Raw genomic sequence first — 25,582 nt, 5'->3', positions numbered from 1 at the left:
CGATGCTGCCCCCTATCGAAAAATGGTTAAAACTGCATCGTGAATGCCGTGAATCAGCCCGCGTGAATCGTGCATTTCTTTTAAAGATACGACTACGCCGTAAGAATAATTGGTGAGAACCCAAATCGTAATTTGCAGCAATATGATGACTACATGAGTATTCAGAAACGACCGTACCACTGTGTCCATATCGTATTGTTCACAGCGAAAATGTATAGACGTGCAGGTTAAATCAGAGTACACATAATCAGGCGCTTCCTCTCTGTAGGCGAGTTGTCAGGGGAATCGTAGCCGAAGATCAACCTGTATCTCATTCTAAAACGAAATACATACTCTTGTTTACGCAATAAGCGTGAATATTCCTGAAAACGGCTGGCTTTATCTAAATCCTATACAATATGATACAACGGCGTTTTGTGGCTACAATTATTTAATGATAAGTTCATGCAGATCTCCTCGAAGAAAGAAAAAAAATGTGGTCATTCAAGGAACTTACTTACCGCACCTTAAGTTTCTGATAATTTGTTTATTTTTCCATACAAAAAAGAGAAGGCCACAGGCTGAAAGCTACAAGCCTTCAGCTTTATTGCGCCTTAGGCCCAATAGAAATACATTCATGGGTCATACATGGCAGAAGAAGCTAAACGCAGTCAGCGAGCAGAAATTGAAATGCATTGTACATACAGGAGTAACGGAGAAGATAGAAGTATGCAAGTTGCAACGATAAAATTACTCCAATATAGCCGTATACAAACAGAAACAAGAAAGAGAGAAGCAAACATTATACGTTAGAAAATATTTTATGCTCATAAGGTGCTAGGTTATCTAGGCGGCTATCATTATTTTATTATTTGTTCAACACTGTTGGCAGGGCGAATGGCAGGGTCATCATAATGGGAAGAGTTCTCTTATCACACCTTCTGGTACAAACAGCTCTGTCTTTTAAGGTTGCGCTAGCTTAAGATATCCGACTCTATTAAATAAGATCGCGAAAACCTAAAGCAAGACAACAGCTGATGTTTATAAGAACTAGTACCGGGATATATTATATGTAGGGAAAAAATAGTATGTGAAATCGCGGGGGGAGTCAAAAAGAGGGCCACTGTTTAGTTACACTCAATTTTGTCGCTGTATAAGGGTATTTCACTCCAGGCGGCACTCCTGCAGTAGCAAATTTTTGAAAGAAGTCGGTGAATATAACGTATGGCAATCTGCTTGTATATGCTACTTCAACTGCCCGTGTGCCTTCGAGCTTAGTTGCTGCGGTAATAACTTTCGTATATTGGACATTCGTTACGGCTTCGCTATTTCGAGAATCGGAGTTCGTCGTTGTTTGGGAGGTCACGTCAAAGGAACTGGTAGTGCTGTGTGTAAAATTGCCTTCAGTTGAAAGTGACAGGCTCGTGATTCCAGGGGCTAGTTCACCGCTGGGCGTGGGATTGTATAAAACTGCCATCGTGAGCTGCTGCTCGGTGTTGCACTCTCCGTCCATGCAGATTCCATTGGTGTTTTCAGATTTCTGAAGAAAAGATTGATAAAAGTTTTTTTAACATTTGGCAAATGCAATAAATGTAAAACACAAATGCAACTAAATGTAAAACCTATAGCTAAAGCGTCTGCCCTTCCAAGACACGGCAACACATGCAGTAATATTTGTTTCAACGTTATTCTCCATAGCAATATTATTGTGATTAAAGTGTGTGCGTGCGCTGTAACGCATGGAGAAATAACGCCTCAAACAACCATTCATTGATTGATAAGTGGGGTTTACGTCCCAAAACCACCACATGATTATGAGAGACGCCGTAGTGGAGGGCTCCGGAAATTTCGACCACCTGGGGTTCTTTAACGTGCACCCCACCCCAAACAACCTGATGAACAATTTAATAATACTGTACTAGCTATTCCACGTTTTCTATACATTTGAAATACAATATATGTCTGACGACGTTTATTAGTCGATAACAACAACGGCAAGACAGCGTGAAAAACCGTCCAGCAGAGATCAGCACAGCAGCGAGCAGAAGCACGAGCCGAGAAAGCCGGGCGTTGGCGATGCTGCTCGCCGCAGGCACATCTTCTTCTTCACAATCGCCCCCGCTGAAAACGGAGCCATACTGGTGACTTAAGATGTTTCAGGCAGAGGCTCATGGTATGGTTTCAGTCGGGAAACATGGACGATGTCACGTGCGCGCCGGCGCATGTCGTCTGATCGGTAAACTGGCTCGATTAGGAAATTAACCGGAGAGGTTTTCTTCAAAACGGTGTAAGGCCCCTCGTACCGGGGGACAAGTTTCGAGGAGAGTCCCGGTGTTCGGTGTGGAATGGTGAGCCACACAAGAGACCCTGGGGCATATCTGTGATCTGAAAGGGTGGTGCTACGGTGTTCTTTCTGGCGTTGCTGTTCGAGGTGAACGCACGGGTGAGCTGGCGGCACTCTTCGGCTTGTCGAGCAGCGTCGGAGACAGGTGGGCACTCGGAAGCATCAGGACGGTAGTGTAGTAGGGTGTCAAATGTATGGGAATGCTAGCGTTCATAAAGAAGAAAGAATGGTGAGAATCCCGTGGTGGTTTGTACTGCGGTGTTATATGCAAACGTGACGTATGGGAGAACACGGTCCCAGTTGCTATCATCAGATGCCACGTACATTGAGAGCATATCACCCAGCGTGCAGTTAAAACGTTCTGTTAGCCCGTTAGTCTGCGGGTGGTATGCTTTCGTTTTCCGATGAATGACGTGGTATTCCGAAAGCAGGCGAAAACAGAGTTTTGACGACCTCAGAGAGGAAAGCGTGGCCTCTGTCACTAAGGAGCTCTCGAAGTGCACCATGTCGAAAGATAAAGTGACGTAAAATGAAAGAGGCGACATCCTGAGCTGTAGCGCTCGGCAAAGCGGCTGTTTTGGCGTAGCGTGTCAGGTGGTCAACTGCCACTATATTACACCAATTACCATCTGATGTCAATGAAAGGGGGCTGTAGAGGTCAACGCCGACGCGATCAAATGGCTTGGCAGGGCATGGAAGTGGCTGCGATGCGCCCGTCGCACGTGGCGCTGTTGATTTGCGTCGCTGGCAGTCAGGACAGCACTGCACGAGTTTGCGTGCAAAATTGTACATGCCGAGCCAGTAATAGCGATGGCGAAGAAGTTCATATGTTTTGAACACCCCGGCGGGGCCACATTGCGGATCGTCGTGAAGAGAGGCACATACTTGTGATCGTAAAGTACGTGGAATGACCAGTAGCCACCGGCGGCCTGCGGGAGCGTAGTTGCGTCGATGAAGTTGATCGCGGATGGCGAAATGGAAAGCTTGACGTCGGAGGAATCGAGATACTGGAAGGTTGGGCGTGCCAGATAAGTATTCAAAAAGAGATGCGATCCACGGGTCACGACGTTGTTCGGTGGCAATCTAGTCGAGGTTTAGCGATGACAAGGTCTCGAGGCGAGTGTTTCCGCACGTCGGATCTGGTGGTAAAGGTAAGTGGGACAGGGCATCAGCGTCAGAGTGTTTGCGTCCGCAGCGGTATACTACGCGAATGTCGTACTCCTGGATGCGGAGTGCCCATCGCGCAAGGCGGCCAGGGTCTTTCAAAGTGGAGAGTCAGCAAAGCGCGTGGTGATCAGTTACTAGATCGAACGGGTGGCCGTATAAGTATGGCCGGAATTTTCCAAGCGACCACACCAGAGCCAAACACTATTTTTCTGTCACGCTGTAATTAGTTTCGTCTTTCGTCAGAATGCGGCTAGCGTAGGCTACAATGTATTCTGTATAGCCGGGCTTTCGTTGAGCGAGGACAGCACCTAGCCCGACGCTGCTGGTGTCGGTGTGCACTTCGGTAGGAGCCGTCGGGTCGAAGTGGCGAAGAATAGGTGGGGAGGAGAGCAGACGGCGTAGAGTAGTGAAGGCAACGTCGCATGCAGGGGACCAGCAGGAGAGGTTCACGTCACCGCGAAGAAGCTGGGTTAATGGGGACATGATAGATGCAAAATGGCGAACAAAGCGCCGGAAATACGAGCATAGGCCTACAAAACTGCGAGTTCTTTTATGTTCGTCGGCTTGGGAAATTCTGAGACTGTTCGAAGTTTTGCTGGGTCAGGTAATACGCCGTGCTTGGACACGATGTGGCCTAGTACGACGAGCTCGCGTGCAGTGAAGCGGCATTTTGTAAGGTTAAGCTGCAGGCCAGCGTTGGTCAGACAAGTCAAGACGTGCCTGAGGCGAAGGAGGTGCGTAGGAAAATCATGGGAGAAAACCACGACATCGTCGAGGTAACAGAAGCACATAATCCACTGGAGGCGAAGCAGCGTATTATCCGTAAGACGTTCAAACGTGGCAGGCGCGTTAGAAAGCCCGAAGGGCATGACTTTGAACTCGTATAGCCAGTCTGGTGTAATAAATGCCGTTTCTTGGCGATGAGCTTCAGCCATTGGGACTTGCCAGTAGCCAGACCGCAAATCTAGCGACGAGAAAAATTCCGCTCCGTGAAGGGTGTCGATGGCGTCATCAATGCGCGGCAAAGGATAGACGTCCTTGTGGGTTATCTTATTAAAACGACAATAGTTCATGCAAAATCGGATAGATCCGTCTTTCTTACGCACGAGACCATCTCACATCCCAGGGACTGTGAGATGGTTAAGTGACGTCTCTACGAAGCATATCTTCGACTTGATTGTTGATGACACGGTGCTCTTCAGCGGAGACACGGTATGGTCTTTGACGCAGTTGCTGGTGTTGGCCGGTGTCAACATGATGTTTGACTTGTGACGTGCGGTCCAGTTGAGGCTGCGACACATCGAAAGAACTCCTGAACTCTTGTAGAAGATCCAGAAGGTCGCCTTGTTCAGTGGGAGTGAGAGTGTCGGCGATGGCACTGGAAAACGTATCATTGGACGACTCCCCGAGTTCCGACAGTGCTTTTGGGTGGTCACAGTAGTCATCCGAGACATCAACAAAAGCCGAAGGGTCGAGATCCTGCACGTGGCCGAGACATTCCCCCGCAAGCAAAGTGACAGGTGTGGAAAGTGGATTGCTTACCAACATATTGCTTCTTCCGGCGCCAAGGTCAATTGTTGCGAAAGGCAGCGGCAGAGCTCGACGACCCTTGAAGATATCGGAAGGCATAAAAAGGCATGTAGCGTCAGTGTAGGCGTTGCATGAAACGAGAACAAGGGCGAAATTTCCAGGTGGAATATCGGTATCTTCATGAACGAGCAACTTCGGTGGCTGATGAAGAGCGTCAGGTAATGGGACATCGCACAAGGGTGAAAAGTCAACTTCGGCGCGAGCGCAGTCGATGACGACATTATGGTGCGATAGGAAGTCCCACCCGAAGATGACGTCTTGCGAACAGACAGCGAGAACAATAAATTCCACGATGTAAAGAATGCCTTCGATGGACACTCTTGCAGTGCAGGCTGCGAGAGGCGTTACTTGCTGTGCGCTTGCGGTGTGAAGCGAGAGTCCCGAAAACGGCGTCGTGACTTTGCGCAATAAACGGCAGAGATTAGCGGCAATAACAGGAACAGCTGCACCGGTGTCCACAAGGGCGAAAGTACAATAACCTTCAACAGTTACTGCGACCACGTTAGCAGAAGAGAGGCGATGGCTTAGACAGTTCGAAAACGGCAAGTTCTTGCCTTTTGAACTGCGGTGCTTAGTTTTCCTGTTCGGAGGGTCCGGGCCGGCGACGCATGGGGGAGGGCGATCGCCGACAAGGAGACGGTGCACGCTGCGGCTGGAAGTCAAGGTGGTCAGTAGGGGCATAGCGAGGTGACGAGACTGGCCCGTATTGGCCGAAGGGTTGACTGCCGGGTTGCGGCGACCGGGAATAGCTGCCGAACGTCTGAGGTCGACGGCGGCAGTAGCGGGCAACGTGTGCGGGAGTGAAGCAGGCGTAGCAAATCGGTCGGTTATAGGGCGTCCTTCATGGATTGGCGACTGGTGGTGCCGCCAAAGGTGCAGTATAAGCAGCCGGGTGTGCGGGTTGTGAGCGCGTGGTGTAGGGCGGTTGCGGAAGCCTGCGCACAGCGTCTGCATATGTGAGCGTGGCGGCTACGGGCCACATCTCTTGCTAACAGGTGACAGGAGGAGCCACAGGCTGCACTGCATACGTTAGAGGCGTGGCCACAGGCTGAATCGCTGGCGTATAGGCGACAGGGGCACCTACTGGCTGTGCGACACACGGCCAGTGGACACGTCTAGATAGAGACGGCTCGTAGTGCGCAAGGGGAACAGCTTGTGCAACCTCTTCCGATATAACAGTGCGAAGCGGGGCGGGTAGACGGGTGGTGGTCTCGTGGGTAAAAGGCACTAGAGATAGTTGGCGGGCGACTTCCTCATGGGCGAAGGCTCGGACTTGCTGAAGCAATGGTGAATTGTCAGGCATGGTGTCGAAACTGGACAGCGACTCACCACCACGCTGAGGTTGTCGAGTCAGAGAGCGTTGCTTCTTCAACTCGTCGTAGCTCTGACACAAGCTGATGAATTCAGAAACTGTGCTCGGGTTTCCAGCCTAGAGCATTTAAAATGCGTCATCGTCGATGCCCTTCAGGATGTGTTTGAGCTTGTCCGACTCGGGCATGGTGTCATTCGCGCGTCGACAAAGGTCGACGACATCCTCAATATAGCTGGTGAAATTTTCGCCAGTCTGCTGAGAGCGGACGCGCAAGCGCTGTTCTGCCCGCTGCTTGCGGACAGTCTGCCGACCAAACACTTCAACGCATGACGTCTTGAAGACGCTCCATGTGGGGATGTTGTGTTTGTGGTTGTTAAACCACAATTCTGCGACGCCGGTGAGATAAAATATGACGTGGCCGAGCTTGTTGGCACCATCCCACTTATTCTTGGCGCTCACCAGCTCGTCGTGCTGAAGTCAGTCTTCCACGTCGGTCCCATCCGCACCGCAGAAGACCTTCGGGTCCCGTAGCCTAGGATGGCCTGGGCACTTGAACTGGGGCGACGATGCCGATGGGTTGGCGTTGTCAGTCATGATGGGCGGTAGCATGCGGCTTCGCAGCTCCAGGGTGTAGCGACGGGGATAAACAGCACCCTCCACCAAATGTGACGAGGTTTATTAGTCGATAACGACAACGGCGAGACAGCATGAAGAACCGTCCAGCAGAGATCAGCACAGCAGCGAGCCGAAGCACAAGCCAAGACAGCCGGGCGTTGGCGATGCTGCTCGCCGCAGGCACATCTTCTTCTTCACATATGGCTTAAAATTAAAGGACTTACAAATGCGAAAAATAGACCACTACTCAAAAAATGTAAGACTCACTAGCAGAAAATTGTAGGATGCCTCTGCGCAGTAAGGAAACAAGGTACAAATGTACATTCAATAAATGATCCCAAATATGTCCACATTAAACATTATTACTGGGGCGGCATTATGAACTCGTGAATGAAATTCGCTAAATAGCATTGTAAACACTCTACTAAACGCCCCTGTCTGCATTTGAGCAAGTCCAAACCATCAGATCATTCTGGTCAACTTAACGGTGATGCATCGAAAGCCACAAAAACTGTTATTTAGCTGTGGGTTTTGTTTGTTTGCTTGTCATTTTCTGTCCTAACTTCATTGGCGTTTCTGAAACTAGGATACAAGCTGACAGTAAGAATTTCTAAATAATACTATCAGGATTCGGCGTTTTTGTTGAGGGTGAAGATTCTATCACAGTGAAGATTCTATCTGATATTGAAATTGTCTACGTAGGTTTTGTATTCGAAAATATCCTTTTGTTAGGGTTATCTTATTTTAATTTTGTTCATCACCTACTCAGTGTCATTTCGTGGATTTATTCATGAAGGAAAGTTTCTTATAGGAAAACAATTTTCATGACAGACTAAAATACGTTGGGTACCACCTAGTCGTGATTGTCTCGAAAGAGGCGTAGGTACTAGCCCTCCCTCTGCTACGTTCGCGATGACCCAAAAATTTTATCACGTAGTCCCAATAAGGTAAATGTATCGCAATAGTTTCATGTTTCTAGCAGCTTAAGCTGCTTTTCATAAGTTCTTGAGAACCTCGCATTATTCTTGTCCAATTAAGAACAGACAATAGGGCTAAAGGGATCATGTCATCTGTTTTAAATTATCGTGCTTTCTGCGCTCAGCAAAGGTCTATTTTGCCGACACGAACGCCACTGATCAAAAAATGCTCCGCCAGTCTCCATGTGCGATGCCAAAATACAGTGCGGGTGCCTTTTAGGCTATAAGATTATTAGATATCGCATGTGTACTCACAGCACACACTATCCCATTCAGGACATAAACATTGTACGGCGTTGACCCTTCTGAGCACCAATAAGAGCAAGTTGTCACCGCATCGTTCACCTGCAAGTGAAAGAAAATTGGTGTGCCATTTTTCAAAGCAGCACCACTTATTCACATATTCTTCTGGGAATTTATTATCTGCAAAAGATATTCATTCGTAACAGGTACTATTGGGTTCAATGTGACCTACACTACGCGAGCTCATGCCAATCGCACTCAACCATTCGTACAGTGGCGCTGGTGGTGGTATATTTAGAGTTTGCGAGATTTTGGCCTTTTTCTGCTAGCGCGCATCGCCCCTATACACTTACTTTAATTCTCCAAGTTACCATGTTACAGTGAAGGCTGTTAAGAGACTATAACAGGGTCCGCCGTAGTGGTGCCCAACTGCCCACTCGGGTGTCCGTAACCGCTGTTGTACGCAATGAGAGAGAGTATATTTAGAATGCAACGGGGTTCGAAGCTGACTCCTCTCCGTGGCAGCACAATACAAGCAATATGTCGGAAAGAAACCGTGATAATATACGCCGTGTAACGTTGTAGAAGGGTGATATAGTGATAAGGCGTTAGAGATCGCGAATCGTGCAACCAGGTGTCGCACCTTATAAATTGTATAACGAGTGGGTCATTGAATGCGTCCAAACCACTGCGGAGAGATCAGCCACTGAAGCAACAGAAAAGTAGTGGGAATTTTAGAAGCTTTCTTCTATAAGTAGCTTCTTAGAGTTAATAAACAGGCTCATGCATTAAAACCTATAACTGCTCGGGTACCGTCGTGATGAAACGATACGATGCTTTCGGGTGATGTTCACTCACATTCGACACTGCATGCGGCAATGACACTGCATGCTGCAATGTTTTCGTTTCATTTATTCCAGTTATATACCAGTAAGAGACTAAAACGTGAACTCGAGTTTTCGGCTACTGGCAGCAAAAAACACGGATGACGAGGCACTCTCCAGGTGCGCAAGCAAGTCGGCGAAAAGAGCTGCACCACCACGCTTTCAACGTTACAAGGATGCCGGCGCCATCTACTGAAACAATCTGTGAACGCTTCTTTTCACACAGTATATTGCCTAAACGGCCATTGTTTTTGTCATAATACGTCATATAATTGTTCTTTGTTTATGGTACCTGAACACCCTTGTTTGAAATAGGCATTGTGAAAGCATGTCAGCGCTTTGTCGCTATAGCTTTTCGGGCCCAGCTTTTCGAATGCGTAGCCCCAAGGGAGTTTTTAATAGGTTCAGAAATGGTGCTCTTTCAGCTTTTGTTATAAATTTGCTGCGCTTCCCACGCCTGTTTTCCATTTTTTAGCTTCGTTATGAAATTAGCACACACTGTACTCACAGCCTGCTCCGACGTTACAACTCCATAGGGTCTCTTTCAAAAAAGGCTGCAAAAACCGACGTGGCTCTGTGGTAGACCGAAATTGAAGGACACTATGTGAATTCCAAAGTGTGTTAGGCAAACGCCTGTGGCCATTCCACTGAATATTCAGCCCCTATATTCAATTTCTTTTTTTACACTATTTCAGAATTTGCGCAATTTCACAGAGAGTGTAAGGGGAAAGGCTGCTGCTGTGGTACTGCATCTATTGCTTTGCATAGATGTGCTACCACGTGATTGTCGAGATGATTTGCGGGGGATTGGCCAATACTGGGACCGTTCTAAGGCATGGATGGATGCTAACCGCGAGTTTGAAACATTAAAGGTTTTCGCCCTAATACCTGATTGTCACGCAGAGTGCTTGGCTTCGGTTTTGTTGGCATCCTGATTTGTATACTTCGCATTCGACAGGTGGATGCTGCCAATTTGGAGTTTTATCAACGCTGACGCATCCGAATTACTAATGTTTGTTTTTGCCACTCTAGGTTAGTTACCCTAGAGTGACGAGATCACCCCAGAAATAAACAATCAATTACCTGTTGCAGCTTCCGGACAGTGGTACACGCGTATGTGCCACACACGTCTGGAGGAATGGGTTTGAAGGTGTAAGCGACAGGATTTCATGACGTTATTCATGTCACCACGACAGTAATATCCGTAAAAGCCTCTTGCGCTCACATGCATACATTAGTTAACACCAGGGTAAGGAAGCCATAACAAGAGAACTCAGACATAGATAGATAGATAGATAGATAGATAGATAGATAGATAGATAGATAGATAGATAGATAGATAGATAGATAGATCGATCGATCGATAGATAGATAGATAGATAGATAGATAGATAGATAGATAGATAGATAGATAGATAGATAGATAGATAGATAGATAGATAGATAGATAGATAGATAGATAGATAGATAGATAGATGAAATGATAAAATGATGGTGGCGCAACAGATATTAGCAAGGAAAAACAGAAGGTGACGGGATAGAGCGCCAGACTTTCAACTCGTTTATTTTCTTCGCATCATCCAAATATATATGCTTCTAGTATGCGCACACGAAGAGGGCACAGCACGAGCGACTATCGCTTTGTTCACACGAAAACTTAAACAGAAGAAAGCTATCGCGCAGCGCTGTTTGTGTGTTAGGACGAAGCAGGGAAACGTTAGCACGTAAAGTACTGGAGGCATACCACATACACAAAAAGAGAAACAAATGCGGTGTTCCGTCGATCACTTTGTACAAGAAAGAATACCTGTTTCGAGATAGCGCTGTGCAATAGCTTTCTTTTGTTTAAGTTTTCGTGTGCGCAAAGTGATAGTCACATGTGCTGTGCCCTCTCCTTGTGTGCGTACTGGAAGCATATATATTTGGGTGATGCGAGAAAAATACACTAGTTGAAAGTCTGGCGCTCTATTCTGTCTCCTCCATTTCCCTTGCTAATATCTGTTGCGCCACCATCATTTTGTTAAGCTATGCGCCAGCCCACCCAACGTCAAACTCTGCTAAATATAGATAGATAGATGCAAAGTGGCTTTGACTCACTAAGACACGCTTAGCGTTTAATAAACCACTTTCTGCAAATATGATGATCAAGAATTATATTTTGCACAGATTTAGTGATTTAGTGTAAAACGTTTTAAAATTGCGTTATAATAAAAAGTCTTAGTAATGACAACGATCGTGCGAAGATAGGTTTTGCGACACGAAGACAGTTTTGACAAGTAAGATATATTTGTAATTAGAAAACATCTCTTATTTACCACGCAACTGGCAATTTATTATTTTTTCTGTCGCCCGATCTTCAATTTATGTGGCTTAGTTTTTCGAAGGCTGTGTGTACTTATCTGCAATAGTGACAGGGACAGCAATGTCCTCCGTGGGACACCAAGCTCTGCACCGACAGATATGTCAGGCATAGTTGAAAAAGTTCAATAAGTCAATCACATTGAAAAAAATGTAGCACTACCTTGCTGATGTAATGATGATGCACACTGTTATCGTGTGTCAGAATTATTAGCTTGAATACAACCACCACTCATTGACCTTGACACATGGCGTATTCAAATAAAGCTCGAGCAAAGTATACTTTAAGCACAGCGAAAATGTCGCCAACAGTATTTTCAGCTCTTTGTTCCTTATATTACCTTAATATCTATAGATTCGTGTTTCTTGTACTTAAGTATATAAAAGCATCAGCCATCTGACTTCTATGTAATGAAATATTTGGCATTTGAGCATCAACGTGAACATTGAAAGCACTCACCGTTGTGTTTAGCTTGTACTTCGAGCAGAGAACTAAGGTCCAGAAAGAGCGTAAAAATTGCATTGTATCACCAAACCTTCACAAAAAATGCACACACTAGAGCTCTGCATATAGAACTTCCTTTTTGTAAGGCTGATATTTTTTAACTCTAAAAGCATTTACTTAAACCATGCGTAAGCGAGAGAACAATAGCTTTTTAAGTGGCAGCAGAGACCCTAGAGAAGCTAGGTTTCATAAAACTTTGGTACTGGCTTCTCACGGGAAGAAATATTTGCTCTTGTAATTTAGTCACACTCCAAGCATTTTCTCATTCAATACGTGTCATTCCTTAACACTTGCCTTCGTTTTCGTCGTTATTGTCACTATTGGGGGCGCCGATATATTCCTGAACGCATTTACCATAGAAACATTGGCCTTGCCAAACCTGTAAGTAAAATATTACAAGAATGAGCTACGTAGGATACAGTTCATGTAACTGATTGGGCATATCAAAGCTTCTAAATGACTGTTACGAAGATTTCTTTTGTGCAACTACAGATTATGTGCATTACTTTCCAACCCGTAGCTTTTCTCATTTCACATTGAGTCCTGATTTTGCATTTTAGCCTTTTAAAAACGACTGAGAGAGAGCATGGTGAAAAATATTGCCAGTTTGTATATCCAACAGCTGTCTGCTTGAGCCTGTGTCTTTCACTCGCAGCGTGATTGAACCGCACATTTTATCATTCACTTGGAGAACTGAGACACAGAAATGCATTCATTGTGAAAATGATACAGGAGATGGTTAACAGCATCAAAATATTGATTTTCAAAACAGACACAAAAGAAATATAATAATATATTGATGTACTTTATACAAATACTCACCCCTTTTCTGCAGGGTGCTCCATCTGTTTCGCAAAGCCCTTTTTGTGTAGCTCTTTGTGCTCTGGTTTCTTTTCTGGTTAATGCTACCTGTTTTTTGAACATACGAAGCAAAGAATGTATTTGATACTAGTTAAATATTGAAACAATAGGTCGAAGAAGAATTCAGCAAGAATTCATTCCGAAAGGCGAAACGCTGGAAGCGAGCGCGAAAGCTTCACCTCGTATAAAAAAACTATATATAATAATACTATTCCTATCAACCTTACATTTTGTAGTCACAATTGACATTATAAATTGTTTAACCAGGATTCTCATTGCGTACCCATATTAACAATAACGCATCATGCTTGACAACCACAAGCACCCAGAAGTCTTTTTTTGTGCCGTTCTCGAACGTGCAGTGCGACGATATTGAGCGGCCGGAAACTGAAGATGTGGGCAAATATGGCACCACGTTCGCTGTGATAGATCAGCGGTTAAATCGCTCAGCTGCTGAATTGAAAGTCGTGGGTTACATCTCTGCTGCGACGGTATCATTTCGGTAGAGGCGAAATGGTTGATGCTCATGCACTGTGCTGTGCTAACGCACGCTAGAGAACACCAGAACATTGTACACTACAGCGTGTCGCATAATCTGGCGTAGGGGACATTAAAACTTTATTAGCAATACCGTTATTACTACTAATAATAATAATGTGTCGTCAGCTAAAAATTGTTTTGTGCTGCGCTGGCACGGAAAAGAGCACAAACGGCAGGGAGGATACGCACTGAGTCGCTGATCTCTGTATTGACAGAACGCCAGGCACACAAATATGCGAATCTTGTCGATGAATGCAGCCACATAACGCGAACATCGATTTCGTTTCGCACAAACTTCGGAAGTAGCACTATAACACAGAACGTAACAGCCGACAACACATACAGTTTTCAAAACTCCAAAATTTATGGTGATTCAATGGACGTACTTTCATTTACAGCGTAATAGTTGCTTTACAATAGCGCAACGTTGTCTCGAACACTTACGTCAAAGGCAACGTCATCATTAGCGAGCAGATTTGCAACGCAATGAAACGATTACTGCAAACCCTTACGCATGGCCGTCATTATGCCCCCCCCCCCCAAAAAGTCATCAGGATAAATGAGAATACCCATGTGAATTTTGTCCTTCACAAAGCTTTTTTAGTTGACGACATGTTGAGCGGTAAGAGACATGGACGTGAGAGAGAAGGCAATTCAATGCGTTAACTTCAACAATTTTTATTTTGATAAAACACCAACCTATATATTCGTGCACAGTAGCACCACCATTCTATTCACTAGCCAAGCATAAAAGCGCTTTCATGATCTAAAAGTTCAACTGACGGTGCACTTACACGGGTGTCACCATTGCGAAAGATAGCATCGGCTTTGATTATTTCTGGGACGTCTTTATGCTTCGCCCGTACACTGCAAGATTCGTTGATAGGTGTGCAACTGCATTCCACGCAATGTACTGAATAATGGCAATAATTATTTTTATTGTTAACATTAGGATTGTGTTCGCGAAGGCAATCATTAATGCATCTACCCGTCTGACCTATACATAAATTACCGTATGTCAGCGGAAGACCATAAACCTCCCCTTGTACACAATCCACAAAATGTTAGCGATGGTTAGCGAGCACCCGGCAGCTGGCCTGCGGTGCGGGTCAGTCAAGCGACTCATCCTGCCCAGATTTTGTAGTGCTGAAAACTCTATAGTATATTTTGATGCCTACTCGGCTAGCTACTTGCTTCAGATTATGAGCACGTTTGTGCAGATAAAGCACTAGAGCCACTCTGCTCCTGATTTCCGCCTGTTGGATGTCTGCTTCCCGAGGACGACTGTCCAAACGGCGTCTTTTAAGCAAAACCTCGACAACCTACACCTGTACCGACTTTGAGAAACCTGCTGCGGGTAACCTCTCAGACTGACTCACAAGACTTTATTTTTTAATTTTATGGCGGCAGGATTTTCGCAATGCATTTCCAAAACACACATTTGCAATGCTTCTTTTTACTAGCTTCGAGAGAGCAGATTGGTATGGCAACAGGGGCTTACTAGCTCTGGGTTTGTATTTCTAACACGTGCGCTGTTGCTTGACTTCAAGTTCGATGTCTGAAAACCGCAGCACGATAACGGACGGCTCTTGCACTGCGGAAACTCTGTCACCATAAATTAAAAAATGTTTTCTGAGCCAGTCTGGGAGGTTACCCGCAGAAGGTTACCCAGAGTCGGCTCAGGTGTTGGTTGTCGAGAGTTTGCCTAAGGGATGCCATTTGGACAGCCGCATTCGCGAAGCAGCCATCCAACAGGCGGGAAGCAGGAGCAGAGTGGCTGTAGTGCCTTATCTGCAAAAAACTGCTCATATTCTGAAGAAAATAGCTAGCCGAGTGAGCATCAAAGTAGTGCTCTCAGCACCACAAAAGCTTGGCAGGATAAGTCGCTTGACGGACCCGTATCACAGGCCAGCTGCTGGGTGTTCCAAGAACAATCGTGAACATTTTGTGGATTGTGTACAGGCGAGGTTTATGGGCTTACGCTGACATATGATAACATATGCATAGGTCAGACGGGTAGATACATTAATGATCGCCTTCGCGATCACAAGCCTAATGTTAACAATTGAAATAATTATGGATATTTTTCAGTACATTGCGTGAAATGCAGTTTCACACCTATCTACGAATCCCGCAGTGTACGGGCGAAGCATAAAGACGTCCGAGAGATAATCGAAGCCAATGCTATCTTATGCAATGGCGGCACATGTGTAACTGCACCGTCAGTTGAACTTTTAGATCAGGAAAGGGCTTTTCTGCTTGGCTAGTGGATAGACTGGTGGTTCTATTGTGCACGGATATATATATATAGATCGGCGTTTTCTGAAAATAAAAATTGTTTAAGCTAGCGCATCGTTTTGCCCCCTCTCCCACGTCCCTGTCTCTTGGCACGCAACATGTCGTTAAGTTCCGTTTACCAACGCGCCCAAAATATGGCCCTGCACTCTTAGTTATTTTCTCCGTGCTGAATAACAACTTCACTCAGTATTCTCCTATAGCACCGAATTCATTTGCAATTCTTCTCTGTGGCTACATTCCGTGGCAGGAAAACCTCACCTGAAATGCCGAAATTGAGGTGAAGCATGGAACAAAGACGAGACAAGTGAACAACACAGGACCACACTTCTGTTGTCGCGCTTCCGTGGTGCACCCCACTTTTTGACCTCAGAAATAATTGTTACCAACCAACGTAAAAGGCTTGTTTGCTACAACAAATCTCATCATGTTAGCTAACGCTACCACTTTGAAAACATAGTTCCTCACCACGATTAATAGCCGCTACATTAACTTTCTCCGCACGCTTCACGTATTACTTGGCAATGAGTGATATGGCGTACCTTACTTGCCCCTTTTATCCAGTTCATGTGAGGGCTGCCTGAGTGCTCGTTCAGGCCTGAAATTTGAAAGAAATTTCACAGCACGTGGATGTGTATTAGCGTGCACTTCATATGACATTTGAGGCGCAATAACGGAAGCTCTGCTTGCCTGTATGCCGTAGTATTTAGAATTACAAGTATGAACGTGCTGCCTGCTATTGGCATAAAACGATATTAACTGCCTGCCTTTTTGACTCGGAGTTCTATTGTCATGAACAGGGAAGATCACATGAGGAATCAAAGAAAACGGGTTGTATAATAGCTCGTCACACTTACTGCTCAGTACTGCTATTTAAGAGACATGACACTAAAAAAAATATACACTTATGCCTACAGCTGGAATTGCGCAACGAAGTATTCATTGAGCATGAAAACCAGAAAAAAATTAGTTTTAATTGTGTTAGAGCAGGACTTAGCAATGTTTCTAAGACCTATTCTTTGATGGCTTGCCGTTCTTAGTTCTGATAATTGATTTATTCATTTATTTATTTTAAACTTGCCTGCACAAGATAAACAAAACTATTTTGACGCGTAGCCTTAGTGCTTAGTTTTTTTCTAAGAATGTCATCTGTTTTAATCTCACTGATATTGCTGTTTGCTTGGACTAAGTTGGTAGCTAAATTCACCCAAGGATTTACGATTACAAGTACTTCCATTCATCTCTACAAGAAACAGACAAGACAGGCCTCTATAAAGCACCGTGTACACTACCTAAGGATCCAAGCTAAACGCAGTAAAAAGAAGATGACCGTTACGAGACATTTCATTTTTTTCCAGAACTCATGCTTCTTTGAACTCCATACGAGCAGAGCATCTGATTTTGTTTTATTGCAAATGCCTAACAGAAATGCACAAGTTTTTCGCAGCGAACTTCACGCGTGGTTCACATAAGGTACCTTTATCACTGCTCGACAGAAAAAAATAAAAGTAAAACGGCTACACAATAGCTTGACTATGCGAATTGACAGCATAGAATAAAGGAGCGGAAACGACATAAAAGTGAATGAGTGTACCTAATCACAGCTTTAGAACAATCACACTTAAGTACGTCCACTCTCATAATGGTATTTTTTGTCCGCTATGAGGGCACATAAATGACGCTATTGCAATAACAATGAGCCTATATGAAAGCTTACGTATCAGTTGTAACATGTATCATAGTACCTAGATGCATGTCCGTCTATACTGTCATGTCTACTTTCCAGGTAGAATTATGCGCATATATTTCACTCCGTGTAAATGCCCAATACGTTAAACAAGAACTACCAATAATTGCACAGTAGAAGTTTGTCTTTTACATCAAACCAAAGAAAATCAGTTCATAACGATGGGGAAAAACTCTATGAGTCGAAAACACTCGAAGCAACCAAGGCTGATTAGAAGGTATATTTGCTCACTTAAATGATTTTGTTGCAGGTCGATTAGTTTACAATATATCAATATAGCGTTCCAATTAGGCCAACGCAAAGTAAGTTGTATAGAAATATGTGATATGGGCAGAAATTCAGCTTTGCATAGGAAGTTGATATCGACTTGAGTAGCAGATTACAGAATTTGTACTTTGGCTTGACAGGAAAACTCTTCTATATGGTCACTATTCAGCTCCAAAGGGCTTATTGATTAATCTTTGACGCACTTTTAATTGAAGTGGGATGCTTTAATGAGCATCACACGCATATCCCCAAGGAGCTCTCAAAATGTACATTCATACATTACAAGATCTTCAACGAAATACAATGTCGAAACAGCACGTGTCGTTTTGTGGAATAGTAAAATGGCCATTTTTTTTCTAGGACAGCCTTACAGAATGTAAGAATGGCTTGCTCAATAGAAATATTCAAGTTCAATGCTACAAGACCAAAACATTTTGTTCTTTTTTGCCAAGATAGGATAATTTTGCTGATTATAACTGGCTGGCGCGTTCTCATATATAAATATTGCAGATAGGCCTCCAATTATACGACTTTTTGTCCCACTGCGGTGGTCTAGTAGCTAAGGTACTCGGCGACTGACCCGCAGGTCACGGGATCGAATCCCGGCTGTGGCGGCTGCGTTTCCGATGGAGGCGGAAATGCTGTAGGCCCGTGTGCTCAGATTTGGGCGCATGGTAAAGAACCACAGGTGGTCAAAATTTCCGGAGCCCTCTGCTACAGTGCCACTCCTATTCATATGGTTGTTTTAGGACGTTACACCCCACATATCATAAACTTTTGTGACTTTCGTAATGTACTTATCAGGCAATATTTAGGCCGGAAGATACTTGTTTTATTCACTAAATTTCAAGCCTAGAACACAGGCTTGAGTGGTGATGACTAGTAAGAACAGTTGAGATGAAGCGTATGAGTTTTGCTTCGATTTTTTTTTCACTTCCCCGCCGCGAGTAGTCAGCCCCGCAGCGTCTTAGGTGGACACGGAACGTCAAACCAACGGCTTCACGCGAAATATGAACCATCTCAAAACAACGGCAAATACAATCTGAAGAAAGCCCTGCGGCAGTGACGAAGCATTTGAATGGTGACGTTTGTTCGGTGATTATATAGGGTCCAATGAAGCGCGATTGAAACTTGTCACATAATCCTGGAGTATGCATGAATGGCCGTTCTAACCAGGTCTTCATCTCAAGGACTGAAGGGTATATTGCAATGACAACTGTCACAGCATTGCTTGCGGTTTGGCGGACTGACTTCTTAATCAGGGTGAGCTCATTGTCGACATCCCTCAAGCCTTGAGACGAATCGCTCAAATATGGTTGCCGAGGTTACACTGTTTCTTTAATGTACCTAAATACTTGAAATAATGAGTAGAGTTTTCAATGCAAAAAATTTAAGGGAATTGTTCCAAACGCACATTCAAGCTCCGGTTAAAGCAAAACAGAGGTGTTTGTGCGTACAGTCATTAGGTACAGCAGCCATAAAAAATCGGAAGCTTAAGCGTGACAGCTTAGGTGAGGTCGCCAAACTACTTTTGCGATGTCAGCACTTACTTGTGGGCAAGGCGATAGCGTAGATGACCATGGTTAAAAGAGCTGCGCAAATCTTGGTTTCTTCCATGAAGCTCCTAATATTTGCGAAAAACCATGACCCAGCTGCTCTTTTCCCCGAGAAGATTGTCTGTCATGCCAGTGTACGTACAAAATAATGACGAATGTGTAATTATTACCGCAAATACACATATACCATTTCCAAAAATGCTGTCAGGAAATCGCTCACCTTCTTAGATCTTTTTTGCAAGTGTAGTACGAGCTTGTAGTAGCTGCGTCAAGCCGACGCGACAGAACAAACACTTAGTGGTCGTGCGGGGCTTTCGAGATTGCGCACTGATAAAGGGGTCGCAAGAAGATTTATTATCGGCCGCTGAGCCGTGTTCCATGAGCTTGAAACTTCCTCGTATTGGTGCGTGTGTTTTTTTTTTCGCTTCTCGCCGAGAAATGCAGGCACAAGGCTGAGAAGAGCCACTTACGTGGGGTTCTCGCTTTTCTATGCCTTTTGCCACTGAAAATTTGATGATTATTTTATTTCATATTTTGATAACGTCTTCAACAACAACAAAAAGCTTAGATAACATGTGGCATTGCTGAAAGCCACCAAACACTTTGGGAGATCGTGTGTGATTTTTCACACCTTGGTGTGCTTTCTGAGGAAGGACATTATACCCCAAATTATACCCTCATATGCACCTATACATCCCAAATAGGGCTCACCTCTAAATCACCAAGTCTGCCTTCGACCCATTAAAGAATCTCGCGAATCCAATCTTTTCAAGGCGAAAGCATTAGATGCCTCATCAAACGGTGGACTGAAGGTGGTATCGGTATCTGTACGCTATGAATAACTGGGCATATAGAGGGCAATCAGTTCATCGATGGAGAGACCATTGGCAGATTCCACGTACTGAGGGAATCGATGATATGTGAAAGGTGATTGAGGGTGGTTGATATCTCACATTAAAATGAGCACAACGTTAGGTGGTGGACGTGAATGATGCCGTAGAAGGTTTTCATGCCTTTATTATCATGTTTTGAAGTGTCATTTACCTTCGTCGTTTGATCACGTAACGTAAAACCAAATTTCATATATGCGGAGCTAGTGAAACGGCCGTGAGCATGCTGTGAACGTAGCATGAATTCATGTTTTACATCACCCGGATATCGTGATTATTGTGTTTGGACGTGTCATTTACCCTCGTCGTTCATTCACGTCACGTGATACCAAATTTTGTATATTTCGAACTAGCTAAACGTCCGCGATCACGATATAAGCGAAGCAGGTAGTCAAGTTTCACATGACACGCATATCAAGACTATCTTGTTAAGACGTGTCATTTACCGTCGTCGTCTATTGACGTCACGTGATATCAAATTCAGTCGATTCGGAGCTAGCAAAACGGCGGTGAGCACACAATGAGCGTAGCATGTAGTCATGTTTTACACGATACGCATGTCATGGTTATCATGTTTGAACGTGTCCTTTACCTTCGTCGTCCATTCACGTGACGTAATAAAATATTTGGTACACATTAAGCTAGCAAAAGAGCCAAGCCTATGATGACTGTGGTATGTTGTCATGTTTTTACATGACACTCATGTCAATATTATCACGTTTGCACCAGTCATATACATTCGTCATCCAATGACGTCTCGTAACATCAAATTTGGTATGTGCGAAGCTAGCGGAGGGGCCACGAGCGTATCATTATCTTATGATGATTATGATTATCATGATTATTGTGAGACGTAAGAAATGACCGCGAGCGCACCATGAGCGTGGTGCGTATTCTTGACTCTATATAACATGAAAATCATGACATGCATAAATGATTTCTGTGTTAGGGTCTGTCACTTATGTTCGGTATGCAGTCGTGCCATGCCATACCAGTTTTACAAAATGTCCTGCGAACAAAACCACCGTAAGATCAGCAAGACCACGCAATGTAAATCATGACATTAATGATATACGTGTTACGATTTTTATGTTGTGACATGACAATTATGTTCACCATACAGTCATGTTATGCCACGCCTTGGTATTGATACCATTATCGAGAAGGCCAGGAGAGCTAAATGTCATAGACGGCTAGATAGATAGATAGATACACTCAAAAACGCCGACGTTCGCTAAGAAATGCTTCGCATTTAACACAATTATGCCATATGTATATGCAAGCAGTGGGTGCTAACACCTACATCAGCGGTGACGTGGACGCTGCTGCCCAATTTCCCGATGTAATTCGAGCTGGCCCAGTCAAAGGCTAATCAAAGAGCTGCTTCCCATCCACGGTGTAAGAAAAATTATTTTTTTGCGCTGTGTTTGCATCCAAAGAAAGAGGAAGGTGTCAGTTGGCACACCGTATATGATGAATGCGTAAATAACTTGTGATTTTTGAAAAGTATAAAATGCTTTTAGCTTGGGTTTTCAGTGACCTTTATTTACCTTGAGTCAAATTACAGCATCGTCATCTAGACAGCTCAGACGATAATTGTGAGAACCAGAACGAGGTAGTCAGACCCGCATACCAAACCTTAATGCCATCTTAGGCTGTCAAACCTTCATTCAGCAGCACGTCGAAAATTGTAGATTAAGTTCACAGAAGTAAGAAAATACATCCCTTCTTGTCCCGAATTTTTCGTAGGGTCAGAAAAAATTTTATAACATTTATAGCTGAGAGGCAAAGCATGAAAAACAATTTCGCAGATCCTAAGTAAAAACGGAGTCGAAACGTATGTCCAGTACACTGGACACTCGGATTCCTTTATTGCACCTGTAGGTATAAGCGTTCTGCTATCCTAATTGAGAGATTGTTGCTTTCGGTCCTGTGAGAAGGTAATCATCCTGAAAAACAAAAATCAGTTTCTTTTCTTCCAAGAAAAAGAAAACAATTCTACCCCACCGTGATGGTCTAGCGGCAAAGGTACCCAGCTGCTAACCCGCAGGTCGCGGGATCAAATCCCGGTTGCAGCGGCTGCATTTCCGATGGAGGCGGAAATGTTGTGGGTCCGTGTGCTCAGATTTGGGCGAACGTTACAAAACCCCAGGTGGTCAAAATTTCCGTAGCCCTCCACTAAGGTGTCTCTCATAATCATGTGGTGGTTTTGGGACGTTAAACCCCACATGTCAATCAAATTAGAAAAAAAATGGCAGCATATCCACGGGATGAATGATCGAGAGCGGGGCGAAGCATCCGTCCGTCCATTCGTTCTGCTTCCGTCCATCCAATCTTCCGTCTGTGTGACCGTCCGTGCGTCCATCCACCCGTCTGTGCGTGCGTCTGTTCGTGCATCCACACGTTCATCCGTGCGTCCATTCCTGCGTTCGTCCATGCATCCGCCCCTGCATTTGTGCATGCGTCCATCCGTCCGCGCAGCCATCCGTGAGTCCGTCCACGCATCTGTCTGTGTTTCCGTACGTCCATCTAGTCAACACTCCAAATACCACCATCTCGCATCTTTTCATCATATATTCCGCATATAGAATAACCGCCATCCAGCGGACATTCCAAGGACTAAACGAGAGGTGGCACTCGCACACTTTCTTACGGCTTGCGCTTCATGTCTACTTCCCACCTTTAATCAGCTAGAGTTCGTGGTATGTACTAGTTCACTGTATTTATGGCACTCCGGCACAATGCTCGCTAAACCTTTCTAAAACCAACGAGCTTATGCCGAGCGAGTGTAACATATCAACCCTTTGTTATGTATATGATGATGGCTGCTAATGGGGAATGAGAGACAGGAGAATTAAGCTTTTAGTTAATGCGCACGCTGCAAATTTTTCATTGTTCAACAACGCACAGGAGTAATCTCCCAGTGACACCACCTTGCAGGTCATAGCGTAAGACATGTTACGCACTACTACGAGGGACAAAACGGTGCCACATGGAGGAGCGTCACCCCTAAAACAATTGTCATAGTTAACAGTCGCACATAGCATAAATAAAGAGGCCCTGCAACACTTTTTGAGCAAGGCCAGAAAACGCAGCTAATCTGTAGTAAAGGCTCCAGACAACACGCAAGCCAAATATTATAGCGCAGCACGTGGCCTGGAAATTACAATAACTGATCGAAGTCAGCTAAAAATTGCTTTCTCTTCTCTTCTCTCGACAAATCATGCAATATACCCAAAAATCACACGAAGTAAGCCCATCCAAAAGCCATGGGCTGATATGAACAAGGTGCGCTCGCTCGTTACAGAGATCGCCGTGGGAGGGCGCTACTTGTATACGCATGCGCGAGCGATCACACTGAAAAAGATGTGCATTAAAAAAACAAAAAAGTACTCAAGGTCATGGGGCGCACGTGACGCTTCTCTGCGTCCCTGCCGTATTTCCCAGCTTAGTATTTAGTGCTTTTGCCGGGACGAGCGAAGACAGAATGCGATTACAGCGTGTGACAAATCTTAGTAGCTCCACTCGTACTGGACGGATTCTTGAAAGTTTTGCGGAGTTGAAATTGTGGGACAATAAGCTTTTTCAGTAAATTCATTCCATGGTTACTTAAAAAAGTGTTTCAGGGCCCATTTAAGATAAATACCTAGGACGAAGAGCACTTAGCGTCCACCAACTTTCTCTGATGCCGCTTTCTTTTCGTGCTCCCTGCTCTTGGTAGCATTCCCAGAATGCTCCCGCTCCATTTTTAATGGCTGGGCTCCAAGTTCGACGCCTGACGCTTAGTCGTAGTTTTATTATTTTTTTCGGGCATGATTGGAGCTATGTGATCAAACTGCATCCTATGTTCAGTGTACTGGACCTAAAACATTCTCGCATTAGGAGCAAACTAGTGATAACAAAAGCTACCTTTTTTCATCATTGTTTATTCAAGACATTGCTCAGCTCGCCCGATTTAGAATATTTAAATTGTGTGAACGTAGCTCCTAATATAGTTTGGTAACTTAACTACATCATGTGCATGCTTTTCCTCGTGGATGAGGCCCATATTCTAAGGCGCTCTCATAATAAAATGGAGAAGAGGGAGGAAAAACATTGAAAGTTGTATTTCTTGCCTGCAGCAGCTGCAAAAATGGTTTCGGCATCGATTGAAGCTCTGCTTGCGAATCTGCAACGCCATTTTTTTTGTATGTCCCGTACGCTGGTCTTTAGGACCGAAAGGAATACGTACTCGCAGTTATTCATAGCGTTTCTTAGCATCGTCAGAAAAGTTGTAACTTTTTCTATGCTGTATGTCAGCTTTCATATCATAGCTTTCTTGCTTAAGTTGGTGCTTCCGTAAAGAAAGGATAAGTAAGTAGCGCCAGCGCAAGTGGCCACCAGAGAACATCATGGTCTGCCTGCTTCCTGAAAGTCGTCACGTGATCAATTCAATTAACATTTCATAACAAGAAAGAAAAACTAAATTTTTATATGTACAACGCAGGCTCTCCAACTTTCACATCATAGGCCATACCCGAATGATCGATCGTCAAGTAACACCGAGACAAACAACGTGGTAAGTCATTCTTTACTCGCAGACAACTTTTATTGGCAATGCGCTGAAGGTTATACAGAGACAATTCACGCTCATCGTAACACTTATGAATGTAGTCCAACAACTGTGTGATTATTTTCTACGTGAGATTTGAAAAGTAATGCCTCCATTTTTTTTATCATGTAGCTCTTTGAGACAGCACTCACCTCACACCAGTAACATTTTCATATTTGTTTCAATTTCTCATTTGTCACTTCATGTTATTGAACGCGTGAAAAACGCGAGCCTTTTACATGTACTTTGAATGTCAAGCGGCTCATCCGTCAATATGCAACGCTGATCGCGCACGACCGTTCCTTTCCACAGCAGTACAGAACGTATGACAAACCGGCCTACTTCGCGTAGTGGTACACACGCCGAAGCTCCGCCCTGAGATTTCCCTTCATTGGCAAAAACATATTTCCGCGAGTTTGTGCAGACACTTTCAGAGGAAGAGATAAGAGTGTTGTGACGGGGTCGAAGCTATTCCCACGTCTCTGGTGGATAAAACAGGTTCAACTTGCTGTAAGGTCTAGATGAGTTATTCACCTTCGTGAGGGTGCGAGCATCACACATCCTCAAAAAGCTATCCGGGGGGTGCGGGGGGGGGGGGGGGTTGGAGGTTGTGCGTGGCAATCGTCATGACTGAGAAATACAAGACACCTTGTCATTGGCAGGCTTTTGTGTCCCCTACCTTGTATATATGAGCTGGCCTTGCATGCAACTGTGGGAAGTTGCCGAAATTACGAAGGGCTGTGGCTGTGCCGCCGTTGTCAGTCATTTGTATGCAATGACTTGCCCTTCTTAACTGGCAAAATATCTGGCTTGACATAACTGGCTGCCTCGATGCAGTTGTTGAATATATTGTTCATGCTG

At 44.6% G+C, this 25,582-nt stretch overlaps 1 protein-coding gene across 2 annotated transcripts; it reads right to left on the bottom strand.

The window, feature by feature from the left end:
* Nucleotides 1–506: 506 nt before the first annotated feature.
* LOC119171396 (uncharacterized) lies at nucleotides 507–19,559 on the bottom strand. Of its 2 annotated transcripts, none has more exons than XM_075890288.1 (8): nucleotides 19,461–19,559; nucleotides 19,235–19,361; nucleotides 16,213–16,268; nucleotides 12,797–12,883; nucleotides 12,269–12,353; nucleotides 11,930–11,961; nucleotides 8,240–8,329; nucleotides 507–1,519 (listed from the first exon to the last, which is right to left on the bottom strand). In XM_075890288.1, exons 2-8 carry the CDS (start codon nucleotides 19,299–19,301, stop codon nucleotides 1,088–1,090), a joined length of 849 nt encoding a protein of 282 aa, XP_075746403.1. In that variant the 5' UTR covers nucleotides 19,302–19,361; nucleotides 19,461–19,559; the 3' UTR covers nucleotides 507–1,087. The 2 variants fall into 2 exon arrangements, with proteins under 2 accessions (XP_075746403.1, XP_075746404.1); XM_075890289.1 differs by having other exon boundaries at nucleotides 19,235–19,308; nucleotides 19,461–19,551.
* Nucleotides 19,560–25,582: the final 6,023 nt, after the last annotated feature.

Source organism: Rhipicephalus microplus, chromosome 3, assembly GCF_043290135.1.
Source record: "Rhipicephalus microplus isolate Deutch F79 chromosome 3, USDA_Rmic, whole genome shotgun sequence".
Lineage (NCBI taxonomy): Eukaryota > Metazoa > Arthropoda > Arachnida > Ixodida > Ixodidae > Rhipicephalus > Rhipicephalus microplus.
This window is presented reverse-complemented; position numbering and strand designations above follow the sequence as displayed.